We start from the raw sequence: 26,248 nt of genomic DNA, 5'->3' as shown, positions 1-26,248 counted from the left end.
AAATAAGTTTAAAAATCAGAACGGCCGCTTGAGTTCAGTATTTGTGCTTAATACATGTAGTCTCCATATGAATATATAGACGTCCCGTTTAAATATGAAATGCGGCACCGAAGCATTTCCGATGGAAAGCGGGACCGCTGGTAAAGACTGTAAGTGGACAATGGTGGCCTCGTAGCGATTTAATGGGATCAGTGTCAAGCTTCACGGAGGGGAACAACTGCAGAAGGGCTATCACCATGGCATCAGATAAACGTGGATTGTCTGCAACCTTTCAGGGTTGTCCTGGGTTCAGTCTCCAGGATCCTCTTTTACATGGAATTCAATAAACTATCGACCAAACTGGGATCGGGAGATCATTTGAGGATCAGTGGTCACGGAAGTTAGGTTGCACCGCGGGGATCTGTGAGCAGGCACTTCAGTTGGCCGATGATGTGATTCTTGACCATTAGACCTCCCTAAGAGGATCATTTTGAGAAACTCTCTCTTCCTTCTCATGAAGCGTATCAACTCAAAAAATGTGGTGCGATGCTGAGTTGTCCTTGCGATATTTCCGTAAGTACTCACAAATGTGAAAATCTCCAGTGATACGGAATTCCGAGCGTTAACATACCCTTGTTATTGCTTTAAAAAAACGCACGAAATTCAGGAAACGCACTATTGAAATGAACCACTTGAAACAGCAGAATAGGGATTTTCGCACAGAGCAGCCAAATGTATCTTTTTTCAGTTTGGGCTTATAAGTTATGTGCTTTGGAAACCTTGTTTTTTTATATAAATACATAATACCTATATTTCTGACGCTTGGCAACTGAAGGTTTGCACTGACTAGTGTCTTCTTCCAATGCACTCTCTCTGACAAAGAGGCAATGCAAGGTCATGTGATCCCCTGGCAGGGCACAGTGGGAGCTGAGGCAGAGAGATTGTCCCAAGTCCCTTGCCAGCCTTGATTCGCTGAGACACTGAGGGATCTTGGGATTTGTAGTCTGTAGCATGAAAGCGGATGTCATTGGCATCTGAAACAATTTGGTACAATAACTCGTTAGTAGTCATTGAAGTGAAAAGTGGGGCGAGTTCAATGCCAAATTTACAGGATAAATAGCAGGCCTGGGGAGCTCTTCTTTAAATTATAGTATCTTAATTATGAAACAAAAGTGACGTTCCGAGATAATATCACCAGGAAACAAAACATGAAAGCAACTCACTGCCTGAATTACACATGCGGCATGATTTAAATTGACCGTATTTTAACTGAACGATGTTCCCACAGACACCTGGAAGCTTTCTTCTATAAATCTCTAAGGATTGGCATCAATCGGTGAAGATCTACTGAGCATGGATTTGTCTTTTAATCGTCAGAGATCCACTGGTAACGATCAGTCGCTGGTGTCAGAGCCTGCAATCTCTCATCAGATCCGTTCTAATCCCTGCTCATCGATTTATACGTTTTCACCTCATTCTGCACAGAATCCCTTCAGCTCAAAGTCAATCAGTCTTTCACAGTTCCCCCCGAAATCTCATTGCTGATAATCTACAAATCGTGACCAACACTAATCTGCTGGCACTTTTTCGAAGGCTTCCAAATATTTACGCGTTCCAAATGCATACAGTTGGAGTATCCATTTCTTGACTGGACATCTTTTGATTTTATGGTGTATTGAGAATGTCACCGACGTCACAAATAGTAACATTCAAGCAAGCAACATTTTATAAAGCGTACAGTGAATACATGCAATACCAACAAACTGAACATTGAGCCGGACCACTCGTTTACATATTTAAGTGTGTGAAAAGTGAATGTCGTTTTGATAGAAAGTTAATAGCATGTTTGCAGCATTTTTTAAAAAAACGTAGAATTTTTCTTTTTGCGGGACATGTTAATGTTGTTAAACCGCGCATCTTTAACTCATTGTTCCCCTGGCCGTTGTACTATTAATTTGCTCATTTGTTGGGCCAGTTATTCTGCCCAGTTGCAAGAACAATACGAAACCTCAGTTGCACGCAGTTACTCGGCAACGTAGATGGACACATGCGAACCAATCAGTCAAATACTTCTTTCGGACTTCAGAAACTTTGATTCGCGAAACTGCTGAACTCTAGCGCCGACCGGACTGTTGAACTGAAAATAGCTGAGAGCGCCATGTGTTTTGAATATTAATGTTTAGATAATTTGACGTTGAAACTGGTCGAGGTAGGGCGATCTCTGCGTGCGGTGAACAAGGACTTGCTCTGTCATTGAGGTAGCTGCATGAGTGTGTGCTAAAGAGATAGTTTTACCAAGAACCCTGTCACTCTGCCCGTTCAATCGAGATGCCGCATTGGAGGTGCTGGTAGAGGTGAATATGTCAACCTGCTTCTATTTGAAACATTGACATAGAGAATCATCTGGCATTCAACGTGCAAACGTGGACAGAAGTGCTAGTGCAGGATTTTTTTGATCTGTTGAGGTGGGAATGGCGCGTTATTTTTCTGCACTGAACAGTTAATGCTTATATTCTGGTGTGAATCATTGCTGCCCTGTCATTGACAGCACGTACGATGGGCAGCAGAGTTGCTGCAGTTTCTGGAACCAAGTGAACGTGGTGCACTTTAGCAATTATATTTGCATACTTCTCGATGTTTTCATGGCGAATATCGATCCAATGCAGTTCTTTTGAACGCCTGCGTTAAAAAAAACACCGATTGCCCCGACTTTGAGCGCTGAGTAGTGATAAAATGTCCTTCCCTGTTTGTACACAACATTGATTGCCTGCTGCTTTATTTATCAGCCTCCGAGCTTTGCACGAACTGCTCTGACACGCTATAAAATGCTGTGTGTTAATATAAATCCCACTGCATTTATCCCCACACTCACTCACGCCCTTATAAATCGAATACACGTCTTGTTTGACCTTTGACAAGATTTAAAGACTTGGGAGGAAAATCCTCGTGACTTTCTTGTCATACCGACATCACCCATATGTTAGAAGTGAAAGTATTATGCGCTGCTATTTGAAATGATGGCAAGCGCGCCCCGAATGGACGCTGCCAAGCGCCTGACGAGAGCAGCCGCTAGCATTTTATGAGCGTGTCCCCATCAATCATCTCTCGCGCGATCGAAAGCGTTTTTTTTAAGACAATGCAATAAGTGCGCTACAAGACTAGCGTTTTCCAAATCATAACATGTGGGCCTGGGATAGGTGGAGATTGCAATGAAAGCGTGCGGAGGGGTGTAATCTGCGCGGTTTGAAGTATCCGTCCGTGTGTGTTTTAAAGCAGGGAGTGGAAAGTGCTCTGTGGAGCTTAGCCACGGCTCCACAAACCGTGGCCAACTGATGGCCAGCACCAGCTCGTAGGTAAATTGAATGCAGGACTGAGTCTCATGGGAAACTGCAAAAGTCAACAGCAGAGCACAATGATCGAGGCTGACATGAGCACTTACTGGAGTGGGGAGGGACGAATAGAACCTAAAGGAGATAGAATTTAAAACATTAGATTTGAAACAAGATTGAAAGCAGCACGGGGACTAAAACAGTCTCTCATTGGCAACAGGGGCATTTTTATTCTTACAACCAAGACTTTGCTTTGCATCTTGCATTGTGGAGCCATGCCAGAGGCCTGAGCTAATCTCCTCTCCAATACTTTCGGGAGAGAACACTATTGGGTGAGGACAGTCCGATGATCAACATCAACTATATCACTGAAGTCACCGAGCAATCCAAAACCTTAAACATTTTCCATCGTTTGTTCCAGGTAGATATTAAAATTGCCACCCATGTATCATTGCCACTGGACTAGGCGTAGATATACCATCAACTGACTGAATTAACACAAACGGGATGAATGTATCCGGGAAGCAATGAGTGAAAACGGTGGGTTTTTGATTTGTCTGATATGCATAAGCAACGTGAGCAGAAAGAGGAATGATTGGTGTGTCTTAATAAACTGCTGAGATGTTTGAATACCTTCGGGTAGCCTATGCAATACTTCAACATCACTGCCATGCAATTAAACACACTGTAATATTTGGGAGTTTTTCATGGAAAATGTCTCTTGTTCCCCTTTTCTGACACATTTCAGATTTTGACTTGAGTTGCAAATTAATGATTTTGAAGTGATGCTGTGCGAAGTCTATGTTCAGGTTCCGTTAACTGTTTGAAACTCACACCTCTTGCATCCTCCTCCAGAAAATAAGGTTTATTTAGTAAATATGGAGTGATACAACTCTCGCTTTATTTGTAGACTGACTGAAAGATAAACATACAAATTACAAACTTGGCGTAACATGGAATGCATGACATAACATTGCAAGACCGAGATTTTTGACTGTATGCCACGCAGAGCCACCAAAATGATGATTGCACTATCAGCGTGTTTTAGCAACATAATTAGATCATTCCAAGGTATGCATTTGTCGTCTTGCAGATACCGTCATGTATGTCATTGCAAAGTGCAGTCCCCATTAGGCAAGTGGTAACTGAATGTTTATGACCAACTCAACAAACCACACTATCCAAATATTGTTCATTTCGCGCAAACCCAGTAGATTGGTTACTACACATCTTTTTATTTAATTAATCATGTGTTGTTTCTCGGCCTTGTTTTCATTTTCCATCACAATTTCAAATGGAATTTAAAATGAGCCTGTCTCTTGATGACAAATATCTTTAAATTGTTTTGTGGATGTGTTGCAAGTAACATCTATCGCCTTATTTTATACTCTACATATATATATATATATATATAAATTTAACATCTGCGACTGACGAATAGTCCTTTCATTACGAACTAGGTTAATACAGCTTAAACTTTGCATTCAGCAGCAGGGGGCAGCAATGCACCCAAAGATGGTAGTGGTTGCGTTCAAAACTCCACTAAAACGAACAATGGCTGAGGTGAGTGGGCTGCTAGGTGGTGAATGTATTAATAACTGGTCTTTAAACGACGGAAACTGAAATCGAACCATGCGTGGATTGAGAGGTCGGAAGTGCCGCTTAGTGAGTCTAAACTCCCTTCTCGGAAAGTTTGTCATCAGTTTCAGACTGATTCTTAGTGTCTTCAAAACCACAGCAAACACTCTCCATTGATTGGGCCCCAAGACGAAAATCTCACTGAGAGGGTATGAAAGATGGCGGCTTCGATGAGTACGTGGTTCAATAACGCGAACATCCTTCAACTGATTAGAGCCGAAAAAATGTCCAGCTTCTAATATCCATCAGGAGCTTTTGTGTAAAACACACCTTCATCAACTGTGACATATTTCAGAGATGTTGCTATGTTTTACTAAACTCGTTGGAAATAAAAAAAAACTGATGAGAAAACACAATACCAGTAGATTGATTTCACGTGAAATTACTCCAACTAATGTTTGCACTGACTTTTGCTGGTTATTTGCAGATGAATTGAAAGTAACCAAGTCACTGGTGAATGTAACACATATTTGAATATTGCTCTGACTGTTGATTGTTCAGGTCAATCGACACCACCCACAGAAACTGCGGATGCTGGAAATCTGAAACAGAAACAGAAAAACACGTCAGGCAACACCCGAAGAGGCAGAAACAACGTTGCCATTTCAGTTCGATAATCTTTCATCAGTTTTGATTAAATGTCATTGACCTGAAACGTTAACTGCGTTTCCCCTCCACAGATGCTGCCTGACTGGTTGTGAATTTTTCGCACTTTGTTTTCTTCGTCTCCCTTCTAACGTCTGCCGACCATTCTGTTGTGTACTTCATGTTACCTTAGGTGCATTGTTGTCACAATAACGCGTCAAATCTCAAAATACTCACGAAACTTCACAAAACTACAACATACTAAGTTAAACGTCCTTACACACTGCAGTTTAAGGACAATAGCAGCTATGTATGAGTGAATAAAATGACAGTCGTCCAATCCCTTCATTCGGAGAACTTTAACCAATTGTTCGTTTTTAGCCATTTGTATTATTACAGTCTCTCTCGCTGTATCGGTTATAATGTCAAAGGTGCGCATATATTTCCAGTAATGTTCTACAGTGTTGTTAGCAGTATACTGGGACAGGGCCAGTTAACTTGATCTTTCGGGAATGTTGATTGATACGGCACCCTAAAGAAAATGTGACAATAAGACAGAATACAATTTCTATTCTTTATCTTTCTCTCTTTGTAGTAGTTATGTTACTGTGTCGCTCATATTAGATCTCATAATATTGCAATTCCAATGACGCAAACTAATCCTTAAATAATATGCAGTGTGTATCCCTGTTATGGATCCAGCTCTGTTTCCCAGACCATATAACATATTTCCATTAGTGATATAATTTCGCAATACAGCGAGCACCGTTAACCGGCTGTACATATTATTTTCCACATACTGTAAATCAACCCTCACATTGCGTAAGACTTTATTTCATGATATCGTTGCATGCATTGTAGGTAACGTAATTTCTCACATTGTATATTGTTGCATTTAAAAGTCTATATGCAAAAGCATCCACTACATAAAAATTCGCCATATATATCTTGTAACATCAATTTATACAATCGTGTCTTGTATTAATTATATAACAACCCGCCACCTATGAAAGACTATCATCAAGACGAAATGACGTGTTTCTATATTGCAAATACAAGTTTTGAACCTGTACAAACAGTACTTCTAATACAAAGTATATCATCAACGATGCAATTCTTCACACTACATCAAACCATTCGTCATACTGTATGAAACACAATTACTCACACCAGATAGAAAAACTTGCCCTGCAACAGATAAACCATTCACCACACTGTTTCGACATCTTCCCGCACACGATATACAAAATACCACTTCCCATTACCCACCTTATATCTTACATACGAGCTGAACATTTTCCGTTCGGTTGCTTGGGACACGACGGTTTGCCTGATGATAATGAGGCCACTGTAGTGGGTATCGCATTTTGTTGGGTTGAAAGGGATTTTTAGGGGAAAATGAAAACAGATGGTCTGATGATGCGCACATACAATCTTAGCAGTGCTGTCATACAGCTTTCATCTCCTATATCTCAACCGTGCTACTGTATCGAGAGGGTCAAACGCATTCCTCGGAGGGTATTTGAAAGGAAAATTATTGCTGCGTGACAGTCACCGCTGGATACTTCCCCGAACGAAGAGAGTTGGTATGGATCTAGGGACAGCATTTTTAGCTGCGCCAAAGTGTTGAAGCAAAACAGACCGATTGCTCCTCACGCAGCACTCAAAAATATCAGATCCCAGATACAATCCTGACTGCAAAGTTCTGGTGTGTAATGTACCAACCAATTCTTGTGGAAATTAATATATTGATGAAATTAAGCAAATTATCAGAGGATACCACTTCTTACACATAATAAATCTGTCAATAATGTCAGCAATTACATTCTTGAGATGTTATATCACATGGCTATTTGGTACAGTATTAATAGAATACACCGATTCACGTTTTAATACATTCAGAAATCGTTTGCGTGAGTGTCACTTGGTGTATAGAATTGTCTAAATATCACTGCGAGACTACTTGCGCGTTTCTCTTCGTGGTCATGTTCAGCCTTGACGAAGGGCATTGACTGTACCATCCCCTCCCCCTTATCAAAGTCGCAAATTGGACATAGACCGACTGAATCATAGGTTGATATAGCAGAATTGGGAAAATCGTGTCCAAGTCAGCGCTTTGAGAACATCCCCAACCACCCCCGCCTCAAATAAAAGAACACATAGACACAGACACGCACACTCTGCTCCCATCGCTCTGCGCATATTGTCTATTGGAATAGGACCTCATGATCAAGAATGGAGAGAGAAGAGGCAAGGGAATGATTCAAATGTATTTGTTTTCATATACATATCTTGTATTAAATTAGTTTCTACCCATTGCAAAATGCAATTGGACTGATAGGTTAAATGAGACTAATTCAAGAACAACAACCTATAAATGAGCCCAGACTCACTGTTGCCAATTACTCGACATGCTGTTGAGCTGCTTAGATCGCGCATGTTCTTCCAAACTCAAGTGGAAACTACTTCACTTTTCAAAAGCAACATTGATTTTTTTTTGAACAACAAATGTTGTGCAATTTTCAGGATTCAGTTATTTCTTTAGATTATAGAAGTATATTGTACAGAAACCAAAAAACAGCCATTATTCCAACTACCGAGTTGTATTTCTAGCAACAATTCAAAGGTGTATTAGTTCTCGTAGGATTATACTTATGTTAGAGCGCACGGCTCATGATAATGTAGCATGTATTGGCAACTGGTTCTGCATTTGGAACAGAAGAAGCCGAGGGGAAATTTAATTGATTAAATTCTGAGGCGTTTGGCTAAAGTGGACAGTAAAAACCTATTTCCCTCAGAAGGATATCAAGAACAGTAGGGCATAGATGTAAAATAATTGGTCGACGCATTCAAGGTGAGTTAAGGATTCTAGGTTATCACCCCGATGGCGGACTAGACGTGAAGTGCAAAGTCTTTAATAGGGCTGGAGGCAGAACAACTTAATCACACGTTTTTATGCTTTGCTATGTGCTTGGATTGCCTATTACCATTAAGGCTAGGAACCAGGAACTAGAAAATGGGGTAAAACTGTTCGCAGCCATAACACGTGAGACGAACGACCTCCTTCCGTGCCGCTAATACACACGATTCAAAGATTTACCTTATTGGCTTTCATATATAGTCTGCAAAAAAGAGTAGGTGATTTGTGACTGAGTTCATTTCTGCTTTAAGGCAAACGGCAGAGTTGCTACTTAAAAAAAAGCCTACGTTCCAATTCAGCCTCACATCCTCCCGATTTAAGTCTGGTTTTCATGTGTCAGTTTTGTGGTCACATGGCTGTCAATTTATGGGACAAAAGAGACTTAACAAAGAACGTATTGACTATTGCTCTCCATCGTCACCCAACAAGCTGTTGCCCAACTGTCGCATTAACCTGGTCCTGTATCTTCACAAATCTCCATTACCATAATACTGCAAATCTAGTCAAGCACCCATCCTCCTCATTTTATATCCTGTGCTAATGAACCAAGTTACCCCAGTATGTTAAAGCAGCACCATTACGTACGAAAAGGAAAATCTGAATAACGCCTGAGAGCCAGCGGTCACTCATTTCCATCGGAAATAAAACCTAAGTACGGGTTCGTGGCGCTCGGGGGGCAAAGGGCACCTCGAACACCGTCTTTCTGAATGCTTTGGTTCTGACCAGTCTGACTGGGAGATTTGCGTACTGCAAAATATCTTGATTCCTGATATTTGGCCAGTTTCCGGGCGATGATTTTCAGCCATTTTATCTCAGACTTTTGGAGTGATAACCGGGACATGCTCACCCAAGTGCCCGTGAGTACTGTACAAACTATTAGCAATGTGTGGAGTTATTGGACTTGAAGTCTATTGTTTTCGGGGCAGTTGTTAATTGTGTTCCTCCGTTCACACACTAAACGCCATTCATATCGGGAAGTTGATTCGACATGTTCTTCTGAGAGAGAAAAAAGAGTTTGGAAGTTTTAACAATATTCAACTCATTATTTAATGAAAAAGACAATACAATAGTTGTATAACGGCTGACCCTCGGTATCATTACGTGGTCAACTTTAGCTAATACTAAGACATTTTCTTGTCTTCTGAAATGTGCAAGGTTCCAATGGCACATGTTAAATATGTATATTCAGTATGTTCTCAAATAAACGCACTCTGCTTAAAATCTTAATAAGTTAGCTGTTGTGTTGAATAGTGCTAATTTCCTCTAAAACGTTTGGTATGTTTATGGTCATTGGTGAGCTTGTTTTGTGAGACATTGTCACAGAGATACAGTTGGTGATTCGAAAGAAAAATGGCCTGCACACGCTGTGCGCAGTCTACCACTTGAATTTAAAATAAAAACAACATCCATGCGTGTCGGCATAACTGGCAAGTCAAGCAGTAATTGTGCATTTTTAATTGCTCTCGAAAGGTGGTCAGCTCCTCTCTTCACCATATGTAGTCCGTGTGCTGCAGATATATCACAGTGCTGTGGAGGAGGAAGTTGTAGATCTCGACTCAGTAAGGATGAAGAAGTTTCCTGAGACAAGATGGTGTGTGACGTTTCGGGGAACTTGAAGATAATGGTATTCCCATGCACTTCCAGGAAGTGAGTCATACGTTGCCAAATATCCAACTTTTGGTTTATTGTTGCAGCTTATTATTTGTACGACAGGACATTAGGTGTCTAGTCAATGATAACCCGATTGTTGGAATTTTAGATATGACAGGGCTGTTAAGGGGAAATTGTTATCTTCTCTCTTCTTAGAGATAGTCATGGCCTGGCACTTGTGGTGTAATTAATACTTGCCAGCTATCAGCCCAAACCTCCGAAAATTTGTCTAGATCTTGGTGTATGTAGGCAGAGACTACAACATTATGTCAGAAATTGTGAATTGAACTGAGCACAACAATTATCAGGGATCATTCCCACCTCTGACCTTGTGATGGAGGGCTTTGACGAAATAGCCAAAGATAGTTGGAACCAGGACATTATCCAAGGGAACTGATGCCCTTGGAATTAGATGATTAACATCCAACAACCACAATCATTTCCCTTTGAGGTAGGCATGATTCCAATCGGTTCAGAACTTCTCCCAAATTCTTTCAAATATAAGTTTTATTTTGAATTCATTGACACGATACTTAGTGAAATGCTGCCTTGATGTTAAAGACAGTCACTCTGACCTCACCTCTTGAGTTCAGCTCTTTTTTCCATGATTGGACAAAGGTTGTCATGAGGTTTGAAGCCGTCTGTACCCAATGGAACACAAACTGAGCATCGATGACCAGATTTTTGGCGAGCTGGTTACACAGTTAGTGGTCCCTGCCGTCACAGTTTTTTTTTCTGCCGATAATTCACTGTATTCATGACGGAGCAGTTGTCGATGGATTGGAGTTTTTTTGTTGTTGTCAAAACAAGACATGCCTGAACAATTCTCTATATTTTTAAATAGGTGTAGGTGTTGTAGTTTTACTGGAATCGCTGGAGCAGAGACACAATCAGTTCAACCGTGCATGGGGTTCAACTCGCAGCTTGGTTTAAAGCCCAGTGATTATTGGCCAGTATAAACTCACATGTGATCGTGGACCACAGGCTAAGCAAAACCCATTTGTTCCCGAATACTTGCGTGTGCAGTGCGTACAGAATAAACACGAGCTATGCGATTCTGCTGGTAAAAGTAATTGAGTTAAAAAGCAAATAAAAATTGTCAGCTCACATCCCAAATATTGACATCAACCAATCACGGTTAATTCCGATACCTATTAACTTTTGAAAATACTGATACTTCCCTCATTCGAAACAATTTTTAAAACGAGTAGAGATAAAATATAATCTCCAAATTCTAGTGCGTTGAATATTAGTAAGGAAGATTTGTTGAAAAGGGGAAATTGGCAGTTTTTAATTAGTAGAATATTACTGAGAAAATAACATTGTAATTGAGATACATAACTAGAAGGCGGGGGAGGGGTCAGCTCTCGGAGGAATGCTTCTTCCCATAGCTTATCGTTTAGATGCACAGTACATGTAGCGAGGTGAAGAGTGTAGCTAGAAAATTAATTTTAAAACTGAAATGATGTAAAGACAGTCAACACATTTGACTTCGTTAGCGCTAACAGAATTGTTAAAAACAATTTGTGGACTATAGCTATAGCAAGATGAAAGATTCTTGTATATTTAAGCTACAACTAAAATCGTTTTTGGTGCTAACCAGACGTAACGCTGTCAGAGACTGAAAGTGTTTTCGATTCAAAGCTAAGGAGACAGTGTTGACTACCCATATCCAAATTCATCGCTAAATTTCTTAGGAACAAAATGATTTCCTGAATAAGTTCGGTTGCAGTCAAGAACAACTTTGCTGTTCAATTCATCCCCAAATCTTTTTTTTTACTGAGATTAAGCAACCTAGAGGATACGGCTAGCCAAATTCAAAGTAACTTCGAAATGCTTTCTAAAATTACACATACCTGTTCAACTCATACTTGACCAATCATACGGCATCATCTGAAATTCAATAGCTTCTAACGGAAAAGCAAAGGGCATATGTAACCTGTGGTGAAGAGCAATCTAAGAAAAAAGTGCGCTGTTCAACATCTGTTCCTAGATTTCATACTGTTACACTCAATGCCATCGCAAACACAAGATTTCAGACTCATCTAACTGTGTTTCATATCGCTTTCACATGTATCATGTTTGTATTAATGGGCATTTGTCTGAATGCACTTAAGGTGTGTGCACAATTTGGCTTACTGATTATTATTGCATACGTTACGTCCAACTATATATAAGGATACATACTCATGATCGCACGCTTACGCATGCATATTATTCACATGAATATGTTGTTGAATGCTGCACTATATTCAGTGGCATACATGTATTCCTACATTTTGGAAAGAATTTGCGTTGTTGACTTATTTTGTCCAGCAATAAATGCGCTTTACGTTGAAGTTACCTTTTCCAATTTGACAAATAGCAGCCTCATAACAGTTCATGCTTATACAAAACAAAACCGCCAAATACTACGAACAGTAGCAATGCTAAGCTCACCTATCTCATTAATTTAAGGACAGTATTTCTGACGGACAACACATTCCATAAACCCTACACATCATCAGGGTGTAATGATCACAGACATTGACATTTATTTTATCGTAAACAATATATGAATTTGACCGTTTAAACTTCCAGATCCACCTTTTTCGTGGATATTAAATAATGCGTATTAGAACACCAACAGATATTACCCACTGCGTAAAGTGTTATAAATACAAACCCTGCAATTTTTTACTGATCAATTAAAAGTATTTTCTTTCCGATTCTTCATTGCATAAAGAAAATATTATTTGTGCTGAAGTTAACTTAACATATGAAGGCACCCTGAAACATTGAAACAATAATATTTATGGTTTAATTTGTAATTGAGGTCTCTGTTTCAAAGGGTTAATCCTCCCCGGGGTTGGTTTGATGTTTCAAATATTACCTCTCATCCCCCCGAGCCTTTATTCTGCCACGTTTGTCTTTCTCGGCAGAATTGCTTTAACTTTGATACCCTTCTCCCCCTCATATTAGTCCTTCTCACCATTTTCCAAATCGACCAAATAACCAGCGTTTACTCTGAGGAGACCAGCAAATAATTGAATATTCACACAACCGATTCCCATTATTTCTGCTGCATAGATAATTAACCTCACCAGTGAACAATTAGCCCTAACAAAAATTTTGAAGTGCCTTTCTGTTTGGTGAAATAAAAGATTTGACTGATAAAGTTTCAGTAAGTATTTGGACAAAGTCAACTGCAACAAAAATAAGCTATCAGGACTCTGTGAAGCATAACTGAGAAGTATTTATAAAACGTATGTTTAAAACATTTCTTGTTCTTTTTCAATAATAATTTGAGGTCAAGTTGACCACTGGGTAAATAGACCAGATGCAACCCATCGATGGTGTGTACGATAAAAGAAACATTAAGAATTTTGGTTTACATTATGGTTGTGGAAGCCACAAAAGCCAGCTTGATACTAAAAGCCAACCATGTGGTTTTGCGAAACTGGAAGCGGAAACTCTATACACCGCATCATGAGATTGCCTTTTAATTCAAGCAATAGAGTGCGGAATCATATCTTAAATGTCTGTAATAAAGTCTGTATAAGGTCAGTTTGACTCCCCTCTGGTACATCAGTGCATACTGAACAATGCACTCCCTACCTTTGTAGAGAGCTTTGCGGAAATGCTTTGAGACTCGGCTGATCCCACAATAGCCGTGGACTAATTCGCTAAGAACGCCAACATTTTTTTTCTTGAAGGCAGTTTGTAAGAGTATAATTGCACAGTATCACTTCAGACCTAGATGGATTACACTATCCCATCTAATAATTACTTGAAGATGACAGGCATGCAAATAAATCAGAGAACCAGTAAACATTCCTGGCCAGAAAATGAAAAGTGCAAATTAATCGTGTAACTTCTGTTGTATACCTTAATGATGTTTGCAACAGAATAAGTCGACATAACGGAGGTAGCATCTCATGGTTACAAGAAGTAATTTAGTTATTAAATTTATAGACAGCCGGGCATTCGTTCTTACATGCCCGAGCCATCAACAACACAAGCTAAGCACTTACAATGACTCAACTTTGAACGTGGCAAATTAAACCCGGATCTTTAAAACGTTGCTATGCAATAAATGACATTCACTCTGATGCTGGCTTTAGCACTCATTCTGAAACTTAGGGGAAGGAACGGTGGAGTCAGTAAATAAGAGATCGCTGCGATTTAGGAATTGCAAAAATAGATTAATTACAAAGCGGAAACGATCACTTTAAGTGCTTTATTTCAAAATCTCACTGATCCATTGCTGGAGGTTACCCAAAACACCCAGATTTCAGGCTCGAAGTAAAAACGATAGCCCACCAGATGGAGTGACCCGTTCAATTCCCACCCAGTCTGGCCAAGCACACGCTTCCTTTTCATAGTTTTATCTGCAACAACCTTGCAGAGGCAAGCGTCTGAACAACACACACGTTGCACAGGAAGAATCAGCCAGAGAGATTGACACTATCTGAATTCATCGAGCATACCAGAAATCACATTCACAACCCACTTTTGGAAATAAATCTAATGCCAATGGACATCAACCTATTACCCACGATTTGATGTGCTACTGAATACTGGAGCGTAATCCAGCAGAATTCTTTTGTAGATTCTTCATTATCTCCCTTCTTTGTGAGACCTGTAACTTAACCCGGTTCCCAACTTCTGAAAACATCCTGAAGGTTTGATTTTTTTAAAAAAAAATCAATCAAGTAAACCAGGCAAACTGTTATTCTATTACTATTGTTTTACCAATAAATAATACAAAATGCATATTCTTTCACCTCCACTTGAATGCCGTTGCTAAGCAACCGGTGTTGGCTAATCGACCCGAGAAATGTGATTTTTCCCCCCGTATAGACTGCTGCGTTTTAGTGAATGGTCGACACCAGGAATACAACTTGTAAGATAGGCCTGCCTTACGTTCGATGCAGTCTGCACTTTCACAAAATCCCCTGCAATCCGTCGTCACCGGTTGAGACTGACAACCAAAATCAAGGCCTTCTCACTGCAGGAATACAAACCGTGTTGAACTGGCATGGCTCGATCTTTCTGTGAGAAACATTTGCTTTTCTACCTGTGTATGGGAGTTTGCCTCCAAAAATAATTTGGACGTATAAAGCTGTGAATTGCAATGTTGCCTTTATGGGGGTTGGGGGGCGTGGGCGAGGGGGGAGGGTGTGAGTGAATCAGTGGGAGACTGTGACAGCTGAAACTGCCAGCCTTTTTGCAATGGGAAAGGGGCACTCTCCGCAGAATGGAAGCACTTTTGACTTGAAACAAAATGGGCCTCTATGCCTCACAATTAAAATGCAGATTCGAATGTCGAGGATCCAAATATACACCTGCGACTCAAATGTGACCCTTTTTGTACGTAATATGGTCCCAAACATAGCTTGAGTTGGAACAGATAAAGAATCCGACAAAAAGCGCTATTTGCATCATGTGGATTCAATTTTCAGTGTTCACCGTTATATTGCAGTGCTCTTTAAAATAAAATGCAATCCATTTCATCTGATATGAAGCAAGATAATTCTTCACAGTATTAAAGATACATATGATGAATTTTGTATATTAATAATTAAGATCGATTATGGGAGCACGCAGTGGTCAATCTCGCTTAGTCAAGCTTTTAAGAACTAGGGTTACACAATGCATTCTGTCACTGACGTGTGACACGCTGTCAAACTGTTGCGTAGATTAAGTTATTGTACACCTTGTTAATGCAAAGTAATCAACTAGGAACTGCTTTGCTTATACCATCCTAACCCCAAACATTAAAGTGTATTGAGCTTTCCAAACGCCAGCTACATTTGTATTGGGCGCCGTTTCTGTCCTACCTATAAAACAACACAATCTATAGCCAGACGTCAGCATCGCATATTGGTCTGTGGTCCATCCAAGTCGAATAAAAAAAGGAAGCTTAGAAGAGGAAATGTGTCCAAGACATATGTTAAAAATACAATAACGCAAGATTTTCTTTTAACGGAAACGCAGATATGACATGGAAACCTTGTACAATTAATACAACTGGAACTGAAGAAGTTCAGAGCAAAATACACCTGTTGCACCAGTTAGCGAGTTTTGATGAATTAACATTTAAGTTGGCAGCGCAACTTCTACATAAACCAATGGTTGTTCAGATGACCTCAGAATGCTTTTATTGCTTACTGCTTACTTTAAAGATTAATCACGCCAAACACCACTCGAAGACTGATGGGGAAAAGCTTTTGGAAGATCGCCTGGTTCTAAACAATCGCCAATTATTTTAAAATTTACCTAGCCACCTCGTGCTCTTTTCAGTAAATCCTTCCCCTGTCTGTGGCTATTATACTTAAAAGGGAATGGATTTCAACAGATGAAAGCGGCAGCAAAGACAAACAGAATTTTCATAATCACAACGTTTCGTTGAATGGAACAAGAACTAAACTGATATACATTTAGTAATAAGTTTAAAAAGTTTGATTGAAACGCACATACGAATACAGAACACATACTTATGTGTATGTCACGTTTCCTACAGGTTTTGCACAAACACTTTACTACGCGAATGCATCTTGTATAAAAATGAGAGCTTTGCAAGTGTAAAGAATGACAATTAAGCCTCTGCACTATCAGAGACAAAACATGGGCGAGGTAGCTGAGAACCTATGAGCCGCTGGTAACCGGCAGTAGTTAAAGGTGTCACTGAAAGATATAGATAAAGGAGACAGAAATTAATGCAGCTTGATATCCCCACAGCAGGGATCTCCCGACCAGCAAATTTAATTCACTATAAGCTAACGCGGTTTTTGGCCAGCGGAAATAAGAATTAATAAGTGGAAAGGAAAGTGGGTTCTAAGGAAATGAATTACTAAAATATAAGTCCGAAAAATACGAGATACGGGAGAACTAACTAGCCGGAACCAGGCTGCAATAATGAAATTAAACAAATCAAAATGTACCAGCTCAAGATATGTTGTTTATAATCTCATTATACTTTAACTCTCATCTGCCTTTCCTCCCACATATTTCAACCACTTCTCCGGTGGAACTTAATGGAATTGAATACAATGAGGAACTTGGTTCAAACCAGGCCTTACAAGCAACTTCTCCAGAGCAAACTGAACTGTTACGAAAAACAACTAAATAATGTTTCCTATATCATGTAATTCTCTCAAGTGACTCTCCTGGTATCGAATGCAACAAGGAATATTACATGACTTCATTCCACCAAAAACCTCTAACTTAGAAAATTAAACATAGACTGGGCTTCACTGCGGTGCTTTTATTATTCGAATGTGAAACACTCTGGGCTCCACTCTGTGCTAGATGCAGGAATCAACATCCAGCAGGCTGGTTTGTTGAGTCCTCATCGCTGTTTAACCAACAGCACATTTTATATGTAAGAATAAGAATTTCAGGAATCACATGTTTTATGTGCTATAGCTCTCTATCTTACCAACAACTCTAATGCTCGCTTAGTGCCTATTTTGCAGTAGTGCCGCCGTATTTCTTCATCAGCACTGTTCTTGGTAAACGCAGCTGCCGAGAAATCGTCCACTTGGCCAACCTATCTCCACCTATCAATTTCTGGTATTCGGATCAAGAATTAACAATGCGACGCTGCGCTGACGCACAGCTTCCTATTGATACACACTGCACATACTGTTTGACCGAAAAAAAATCAACGCAGCGGCGGAAAACAACATTAAGAATAATAATAACGGCAACATGATCAGATTTTCCAAGACTAATTTGTAATATAACACTTAGCAACGTCACATACCGAGCTGTTAAAAAATCCACCCAGAATGTGCCAACAATCTAACATGCCTTATCACCTCTCGTGGTTATTTTATATTTTAAAACAACAGCAGATCTCTCTGCGCCTTGCATCTCGGCGTATCAGCCGCCCCAGACCCAGCTTCGTTTTGACAGTGGAAAATATCTGGAATAAATCAAACATGCTGGACCAGAAAATGCAAACAGAGTGGGTTTGCAACAATAATATCGCTCGTCAGTGTTAGCTAGTCATTTGTAAACAACCATAAAGCATCAAATTGTGGAGAACGCTAATATATTAATAAACTAGACTTGGTACTGGTCTTTTTGAATACTTCAAAACCGATTCCTCGTTTATTCACCCTGTACTCTTGACTAATACTACAGAGTGAAAATATGCAGTTTTGATTCCAATGGCCACATTTTTAGTGGGATGCTGCTGGAATAAATCGTGCAAAGATATCTGTGAAAAAAAAATCCTGAACAGCTGTGAATCTTGCTGCAACTCAAATAAGCGGCTTACAATCCTCGCCCTTGGTAAGTGAAACGTTAAATGCCAATAAACTCATTTGTGATATCTATTCTTCTTTTTCTCCATTTTAATATATTCCCTAAATAAGAAACCAGTTTGCCAGCAAAACTGTACAGGGAGTTATTAGACAAGACATCTTTGATTAAAAAATATACATCCAGACGGCCTTATTCCACTGGGTCTTATTTATAGAAATGCAGAGTAAACCAGTTCAAACTACATCAACATAACCCATTCAATGAAGCTGTGACCTGCGCCTGAACTTGTTTTAAATTTCCTTTATCTTCCCCTCAAACAGTTGGAACATTTTAAAACTTAATTTCAAATTGACTGATTAATGACGAGCATTTTCTTTTGATAACGTTAATTTCTGTTCTCAGAAATAAAGAAAACTAATTATTTGAAAAAAAGTGTAAATTCAAACAGGCAGAAGCAAAGGCTTAAAATTTTGGACAGTCCTTAAAAATAGGAAGCAGACACATGACCAACGTCCAAACTGAACACGGGAGTTAAGCGTTAAGAGTTTAGCTATTTCTGAAAATACATAGATTATACAAAATATGATTTAATTTAAAAATTCATTATGTAATTTTAACCCATATACTACTTTCAGAATTAAGGGCACGATGACATTAGATATTGAAGCGTAATTCAATTATATGGCAATTAATTTAAGGTTCATAATAAATGCTCTATCCACTGACACTTCTTTGCATTTTGTTGAAGCACCGTCTTTGTACACCAGACACACGAACCACAAAATCGTTTGACTCTAACAAATTTATTTCTTGAATTATCTTTTACGGAATCACTACTCAAATTAAATTACAATCAAATTATCACATCAAAAGATACCCTTATTACCTAACAACTGTCCATTTTTTCATCGCATTTATTTGTGCTCGTTTTGAAAACATCTAATACAAGATCTGGGGAAAAATAAATTACCGTTTTGCAGCAGTTCATAGGTATTCTGAATAAAATATTAAAAGAAGTCAATTCTGATGAAAATATAAAGTAAATATTTTTAGATCAGTAACTGATCTACTGACTCTATATTGCGTCTTTGAAAAGTCTATATTGAAACCTACCAAGAACACTGCTTGGAAATGGCAGTTTTATACAGTCGCATCCACAGCACCCATTCATTCAACTTGGCAATGTTTTTTAAAGAGGATAAGTTCAGTAAGTGCAGCTGCAGATGGTGGAGATTTTTTTTTCTCTTTCTTTTTTATATAAAAAATTCTTCTACTCCAATGGGCTGGAGATGAAATTAGAAAACATTCGGGCTAAGTTTTTTTTGGGGGGGGAAGGCGGGTGGGAAGAATGAGGTCGAAGACAACATAATGAACCAATCATCAAAGCCACATCTGGGGCAATTTCTCGCCCAAATCCCCGAGTCTTTCTTTTGTTTTGTCTTTTCCGACTAACCTTGCTGCAGAAAGTTCCATCTGTCATTATTTTTGGATCAACCCATTTAATTGTTTTGTCTTGAAATTTCCCCTGCCTTGCAGGTTTAATGTTGCTCTGAAGTTTCATGTTTTTAAGACCCCCTTTTACCGGTCTTTTTTTTATTCGATAGTCAGTACGGATTAGCTCCCTTTCTCCTGCAGATTACAGTGTTTAACATAAAGGACAGTATTCAGTATTTCAACCTACAGAATGAACGGTTTTCTATCTCAGTGTTGTTGTCTATGCACCTGATATAGCCAAGAAAAGCCAGCCTCTAGAAGTACACCAGGCACCATCCAGCGCCCACGGCCGATCCGAGCTCGCTGGACCAAATCTGAAATTATTTCATGAACCAGTCTTTCTGAAACAGCAGACTAAATGTAGACACACTTATCTGGAAGTATCTGGGGTCCACCCGTCGATCACCACAGGCCGGGGAGGGGGGGGGGGTTCAGAAGTATTTGTTTTTTTATGATAAGACATCTGCAATTTTGGTGCACTCATTCTATGCAATCGCCAGCCTCACAAATCACAGTAGAAAACCTGCTATCAATGCGATAGTCCTGGACTTGTTGATTTCGTTTTGTCCTTGTTTTTGTTTTTTTTTTAAATTTTTTTTTACAAAAAAATCCGATCTAAACAGCCTATGCTTTACGTTTTGCTTTCACTGCACGGCGGTTTGTAGTCCGTGATGAGAGGGCGGTGTGTCGGCGTTTACATTGCCGACCTGTGAGTACACATCGTCCGTCTGCTGCACTCCTCCCGGCGGCGTCATGCGTTTCTCTTTCTGCCTCCGATTGCAGAACCAAACCCGGACCACCTCTTTCTCCAGCTGCAGGCTATCAGCCAGGCTGGCGATCTCCTGCGCCGAGGGCTTCGGGCATTTCAAGAAGTGGCTCTCCAGCGCTCCTTTGACGCTCACCTCGATGGAAGTGCGCTTCTTTCGCTTCCTGCCCTGAGCGGCGATCTTATCGATGCTGGTCGGGCTGCCGGTCGACGAGTCGGCCTCCTCCAGCCACTTGTTTAACAAGGGCTTGAGCTTGCACATGTTTTTAAAGCTCAGCTGCAGCGCTTCGAACCGGCAGATGGTGGTCTGGGAGAAGACGTTGCCGTAGAGGGTGCCCAGCGCCAAGCCCACGTCGGCCTGGGTGAAGCCCAGCTTGATCCGCCTCTGCTTGAACTGCTTGGCGAATTGCTCCAGGTCGTCCGAGGTCGGCGTGTCCTCGTCCGAGTGCTCGTGGCTATGGTGCTGCTGCCCGTGGTCCACCAGCTCCGGCGTGTCCCTCAGCCCCGGGTGCAGGCTCTGCCCTCCCGCCTGGCTCAGCATGCCGTTGACGGTGAAGCCGGGTTGCGAGTAGATGAGCGGCTGGACGGCCGAGCCCATGGACGACAGGTGAGCCGTGGTGGTCGCCCCCCAGGCGGTCGGGTGGCCGCCGTGAGACGGCTGGTGAGGCGGCAGGTGGGGTGGGCGGTGGTGGTGCAAGGGAGCGGCTCCCGTATGCAGCTCGTCCCGGCTCACCACCTGCACCGACGGCTTCACGTCCTGCTGCTGCTGCTGCTGTTGCTGCGGCGGCGGCGGCGGCGGTTGCTGCTGCTGCTGACCCAAGGGGCTGCCTGCCATGGCCGAGGACCAAGGCGAGCCGGCATCGGTGTGCGGCAGCGCCGTCACCCACTGGTGTGCATGGCTGAGCATGTGCCCGTTGCTGGCGATGGCCCCCTGCATGAAGTCGCTTTGCACCATTTTCGAGGGATCGCGGTACGTGGTCGCCTGCTGCATGCCGCCCGAGTCGCTGTGCACGATAGAGTTGGACGACAGAATACTATTGCTCGGCATGTAGGGATTGGACGTCGCTGTCGCCATGGCTTTTTCCCTCTCTCTCTTTCTCCCGTCTGTTTTTTTTGTAGTTGTTGCTGTCTGATTGCCAGAGATAAATATAAATAAAGTGAGTTGTTTTTGTTTAAAGTTCCTTTTGTTTTTTTTTGCTCAGTTTTGTTGTTGTTGTTGTTGCTGAGAGTTTGTTGTTATATATGGGATGCTGGTGGGACTTGGGAAAGATGCTGTTTGACAGCTCCCCGCTCACATAGCCAGTGTTTACCTCGCCGCGCTCTCCCCGCACACCACAGCAAAAAAAGGAGGAAGTTCAGCCAGAGGCTCCCGCGGATTGGCTACCCGCTGTGTGATTGACACCTTCCGACCGAGAGACTCGGCCGCGCCGCTTCCTTCCGGCGGTTCCGATTGGCTGCTTTTTAATTAGGGGAACGTCGCTGTTGTAAGGTTTTGGGTTTGGTGTGGTTTGGGGGAGGGGGGTGGTGGGGGGTACCGAGGAGGTGCACTGAAGCAGAAAAGCTGCAAAACAGCCCAGCTTGGGTGAATCGAGGGACTGCGTGGATTTTTTTTGATACACCACACACACACACACACACACACACAAAGTAGCCACCCAAAACAAGGACGAGTTGATCATTCCTGAGAGAGCCAGAAATAAAAACAGAAATAAACTTAGACCTCAATTTCCAAGTTTGAGAGTAAGAAATGCAACCGGCTCGTTTCGCACTGGAAACATAAACTTCGAATGCGCCAGTTTCCATCTTCGCGATTCATTGCAAAAATAAACTCCGTCTAGCGCAGAGTCCTGAGGCTCAAAAATTGATGGGGACCAAATATTGGACGGCCGTAGACACACGATTTTTTAAAAAAGTACCCATTTCCTGGCGATAGCAGACTTGTTATATCTGGAAGCCTAAACCTGTATGAACCCCCACCCCCCCCCACTCCCCGCAACCGTAAGAATGTTTTCCCTACGCACGACTGCTGAAGAGTTCAGCGATGTAACACAGATCTCATTTGAATCTCTGATCTCCAGGTGCAGACGCTGAATAGTCTGTGCCAGAGCCGCAGCAGCATGTTTCCTTTCCAGCAGATTTTCCTTGGACCATTCTCAAACCGAGTCTCGTGGTTTTGTTTACACTGAATGGGGAATATAGGAGCGGTGCCATGGGGCCTTCTTTCATTAATATACAGTGAGGATTTTGTCTAAATTACTGCTACGAATTTCACAGTGCACGCATTTAAAGGCGTTTCAGGTGGATTGATGAAATGTGATTGCGCCGCCGAAAAGAACACATTTCTCTCCATTAAAACCCTTAAAAGCCAATTATTATGACGGATAGACACCTAAACTGTATCTTGTCTTAAAAAATAAACATCTTCGGTAGCTTGTTTCCCTACCAAGAAAAAAAAGTAAAACATCAGAGAGCAATTTGTACTGATTTACATTTGCATAAATTTTCATATATTTTAGTGAAAATAATAGTGAGTGCCGGGCTCAGTGGTGCCAGTACAAGGGTACATCTTAGAGAGGATCGACGGGGAACAACCCGGAACGAAGGTAAAAATCAAAGCAAATATTCCAAATATACCAAACTTTTCAACACTCTTTATGGTTTGAACATCGAACATGCCATTGGTAAGTCACGTATCCTATCTCAAAAGACTTTATTAACAGGTTCAGTTGGATCGTTAGGATTTGGGGTATTTGAGTATCGGCGACGGTGGGCTCGTTTTCTTTTGTGCTAAATTTTGCTGAATTGATTTGCTGCTCGGCTCTTCCCCGCTACTGTCGAGGAAATGCGCAGTGGAGAAGACCGGGCAAGGTCACAATTAGTAAGAGATTCTAAAATGAATTACAGGAGCGAAAACGTTTTAAATGATCTCACAGAAATAAAGGTGCACACTGCAGCACACCGTGCACCGATAGCACAGACACTAAAAAACCAGCCCTGTGGTTCGTGGGAGTCGGTCCACAGTTTCACGATCAATCAGAACTAACGAGAACTTGGCTGAGCTCTCCTGAGAGGGCGTATGGTGCAAGCTTCAAGAAGAAAATAACATGCCGCCATGTCCCAACGTTTAAAACATTTTCTACAACTTTCCTTCTATTGCTTATACAAAGATAACATTCGATGCACACCGGAAGCACTTCGATTGTCAAGGTCAAGTGTAAAAGAAATCTTCCAAATATGACATTTCATACTGTCTTGTCCTCCTCCGCAGCTCCCATCTTTAAATCCAGGCACTTCATATTATTGAATCCAGAAAAAAAAGATTCACGTAGTGACGAATAGAATTAATTTGAATGTCAAGCTTACTTAAATACACACAGCCATTTGTATGTAACCGCGCACAGAGACACGTGTGCGTGTGCATTGAATAAAAGGTATAACAGAACATAATTTTGCACCGTTTTCAACTTTGATACAGGCACCTTATGTTCATTTTACAGCGCCACTGATTTTTATACGAAAATTTTTTATCTTGTGCAGATAATGTAGATTTGCTGCATTAACGGCCTTTATCTGAGACCGTGTGTTCTCAATTTCATTATATAATGGCATCAGGTCGAAAAAATCAGTAACTAAAGTCAAGTTTTTAAAAGCGTATTTTTAACACTGTTACATCTCGCACGCTGTCTTCTGTATTTTTTTCTTTCACACACGTACGTAATCCTTTCTCCTTCGAGCACATCAAGAGCCCTTTCTATTTCACATAATATCCACCTTCCCCCCCACCCCCCCCCCCCCCCCACACTGTCTCCCTCTCTCACACATTTTCACTCTTACCTTCCTAACTTCCCTCTGTGCCCCTTTGGAACAGATGCCATGTAGAGCTGCTCCCCGAAGATCATTTGTTTTCTTGACGGGGTGCATTTCTACGCACAGCATTTTCGTTGCCATAGAGAACCAAATAAAAGGAAAGAACAGTAGTCACATTAACCTATATGTTTGTGCACTCGGGTTTAGATAAAGGACTCCATTTCAGCCAGGAAGAACGCTCGGGAGCCCAAGTCAGTGTATAGAGCTCTCTATATAGTCTCAATAAAGGTAGCCGTCTTCTATTCCCAATTATGACTTTTAAAACGTATAGTTTATAATTTTTTCCGGCTGCTGTTAATTTTGTAAGTCGCGGAGTCTGGAACACACAATGCAAATTTGTGGAGTTTGAAAGGCGCTGCTATTGCACGCTGAGGTCGGTAGGGAGCACTGCCGTGCGGGGAAAGAGCGCACAGCACAGAAATGAACGGAGTTTAGAGACAAGTCATGAAGACGGCAGAGAAAAAGAGAAGGCACAGAATCAGTTTTATTTAAGAAAACGGGCCGAACGTTCTGCCTTAAAAAAGTAAAAGTACTAACCAGTTATATTAAAGTCAATGCAATAGCGAGACTCCAGCCTCGAATTTGAATTCTGTAATGTCTGCCACTTCTCAGAGAAGTTTTAATTAATCCCATTTCAAAACAAAATTATGTGTCACGGTATACAAATATAAGTTTAAAACTTAATATGTGGTGCTGAAATTATATGGGTGGGGGAATGCGTCGCACGATATGTGTTACGTTTGAAATGACCTCTGTCCTTGAACGTAAGATATGTAAAAGCCCAGGCGGGAGAATTGCTGACAAACGTCTGTAGCCCATGCGAAATCTCCAGAGTTTGCTGAGAACTTGCATGCAACTGCTTGTGAAAAGTATCCGACTAGAACAACAAGCCAATAATTCAGCAATAGTTTTGGTTGTTATTTTGCAACTTTACTATAAGTGCATTGATGTCAATGTTGCTAGTAATCCTCGACCTCTGTTTTGTCATATAGTCTAAAGTTTTTAAAGTGACGAAAAGTACCTCTTTTTTTTCCCTCAGACCAAACTCATCCTAACCTTTTAAAATAGCTTTCAATTAAGCTTGTAATAATTGACCTGAATATTGCAGACATATAGAGCGTTCACGGATGAGTTTAGGTCTACGTCGAAGTGTTTTCTGATATCCTACCGTAAGAATATGACGATAGTTTTGTGAAAAATCCAATTTAACTCTTTAATTTCGACACGAGAGGCAATCGCCTGGCTAGCAACTCTTCTCACTTCTAAAGATGAAAACCGGGCAAAGAGTTCTTGGTTTAAACCCGTGGACTTGAAGGAAGCTCAGGGATTGATAAAGATTTGTTCAACATGTGACCCCTTACTGAATTAAATGATCAAATCAAAACACTGATATAACACGAAGAATTGAAGAGGAGAAATGATACGTGAAATATGTTTGCGAGGAAAATGATGAGGACCACGTTGCGTTCGAAACTATTGAAAGACCCAGCGATGTGTAACGAGGCAAGGTTCGGCCGTCTACAATTCAGTTATTTTTTTTCGGGCTGTTCATCATTTGCACGGACTCTCCCAATTGCTTAGACGGTGATACGTCCGCGAGATCTAATTGTCTGCTTTAGACTTTGTTCGAAGAAAGGCTAAATATTTTCCTCGAGCCTAAGAACATTTCCATTCTTGTGTGCATGACAACAAATCTTCTACGTTAGAAGAAGCCTTTCTTAAAAAAAATAGAAATAAGCGTCCTACACAACTCCAAGTGAAAAT

The 26,248-nt window shown here is 41.0% G+C and overlaps 1 protein-coding gene and 1 long non-coding RNA gene across 4 annotated transcripts; one reads left to right on the top strand and one right to left on the bottom strand.

Moving 5' to 3' along the window:
- The first annotated feature begins 436 nt into the window (after positions 1-436).
- Positions 437-6,632, top strand: LOC125453125 (uncharacterized). Its single transcript, XR_007247698.2, has 3 exons — positions 437-552; positions 1,268-3,848; positions 5,047-6,632. It is a non-coding gene; the product is annotated as an uncharacterized LOC125453125 (long non-coding RNA).
- Positions 4,167-24,801, bottom strand: LOC125453121 (POU domain, class 3, transcription factor 3-like). Of its 3 annotated transcripts, none has more exons than XR_007247693.2 (2): positions 24,452-24,801; positions 4,167-5,488 (listed from the first exon to the last, which is right to left on the bottom strand). XR_007247693.2 is itself a non-coding variant. In XM_048532259.2 (2 exons), the coding sequence occupies exon 1, from the start codon at positions 21,690-21,692 to the stop codon at positions 20,496-20,498; it is 1,197 nt and encodes a 398-aa protein (XP_048388216.1). In that variant the 5' UTR covers positions 21,693-22,002; the 3' UTR covers positions 4,191-5,488; positions 19,471-20,495. The 3 variants fall into 3 exon arrangements, 1 of the variants encoding a protein (XP_048388216.1); XR_007247694.2 differs by lacking the exon at positions 24,452-24,801 and adding an exon at positions 6,801-7,526; XM_048532259.2 differs by lacking the exon at positions 24,452-24,801 and adding an exon at positions 19,471-22,002 and having other exon boundaries at positions 4,191-5,488.
- Between the last annotated feature and the right edge of the window lie 1,447 nt (positions 24,802-26,248).

The sequence above is a fragment of the Stegostoma tigrinum genome, chromosome 6 (assembly GCF_030684315.1).
Source record: "Stegostoma tigrinum isolate sSteTig4 chromosome 6, sSteTig4.hap1, whole genome shotgun sequence".
Taxonomy (NCBI): Eukaryota; Metazoa; Chordata; class Chondrichthyes; order Orectolobiformes; family Stegostomatidae; genus Stegostoma; species Stegostoma tigrinum.
The sequence above is the reverse complement of the archived record's forward strand: the minus strand, read 5'-3'. Positions and strand labels throughout refer to the sequence as shown.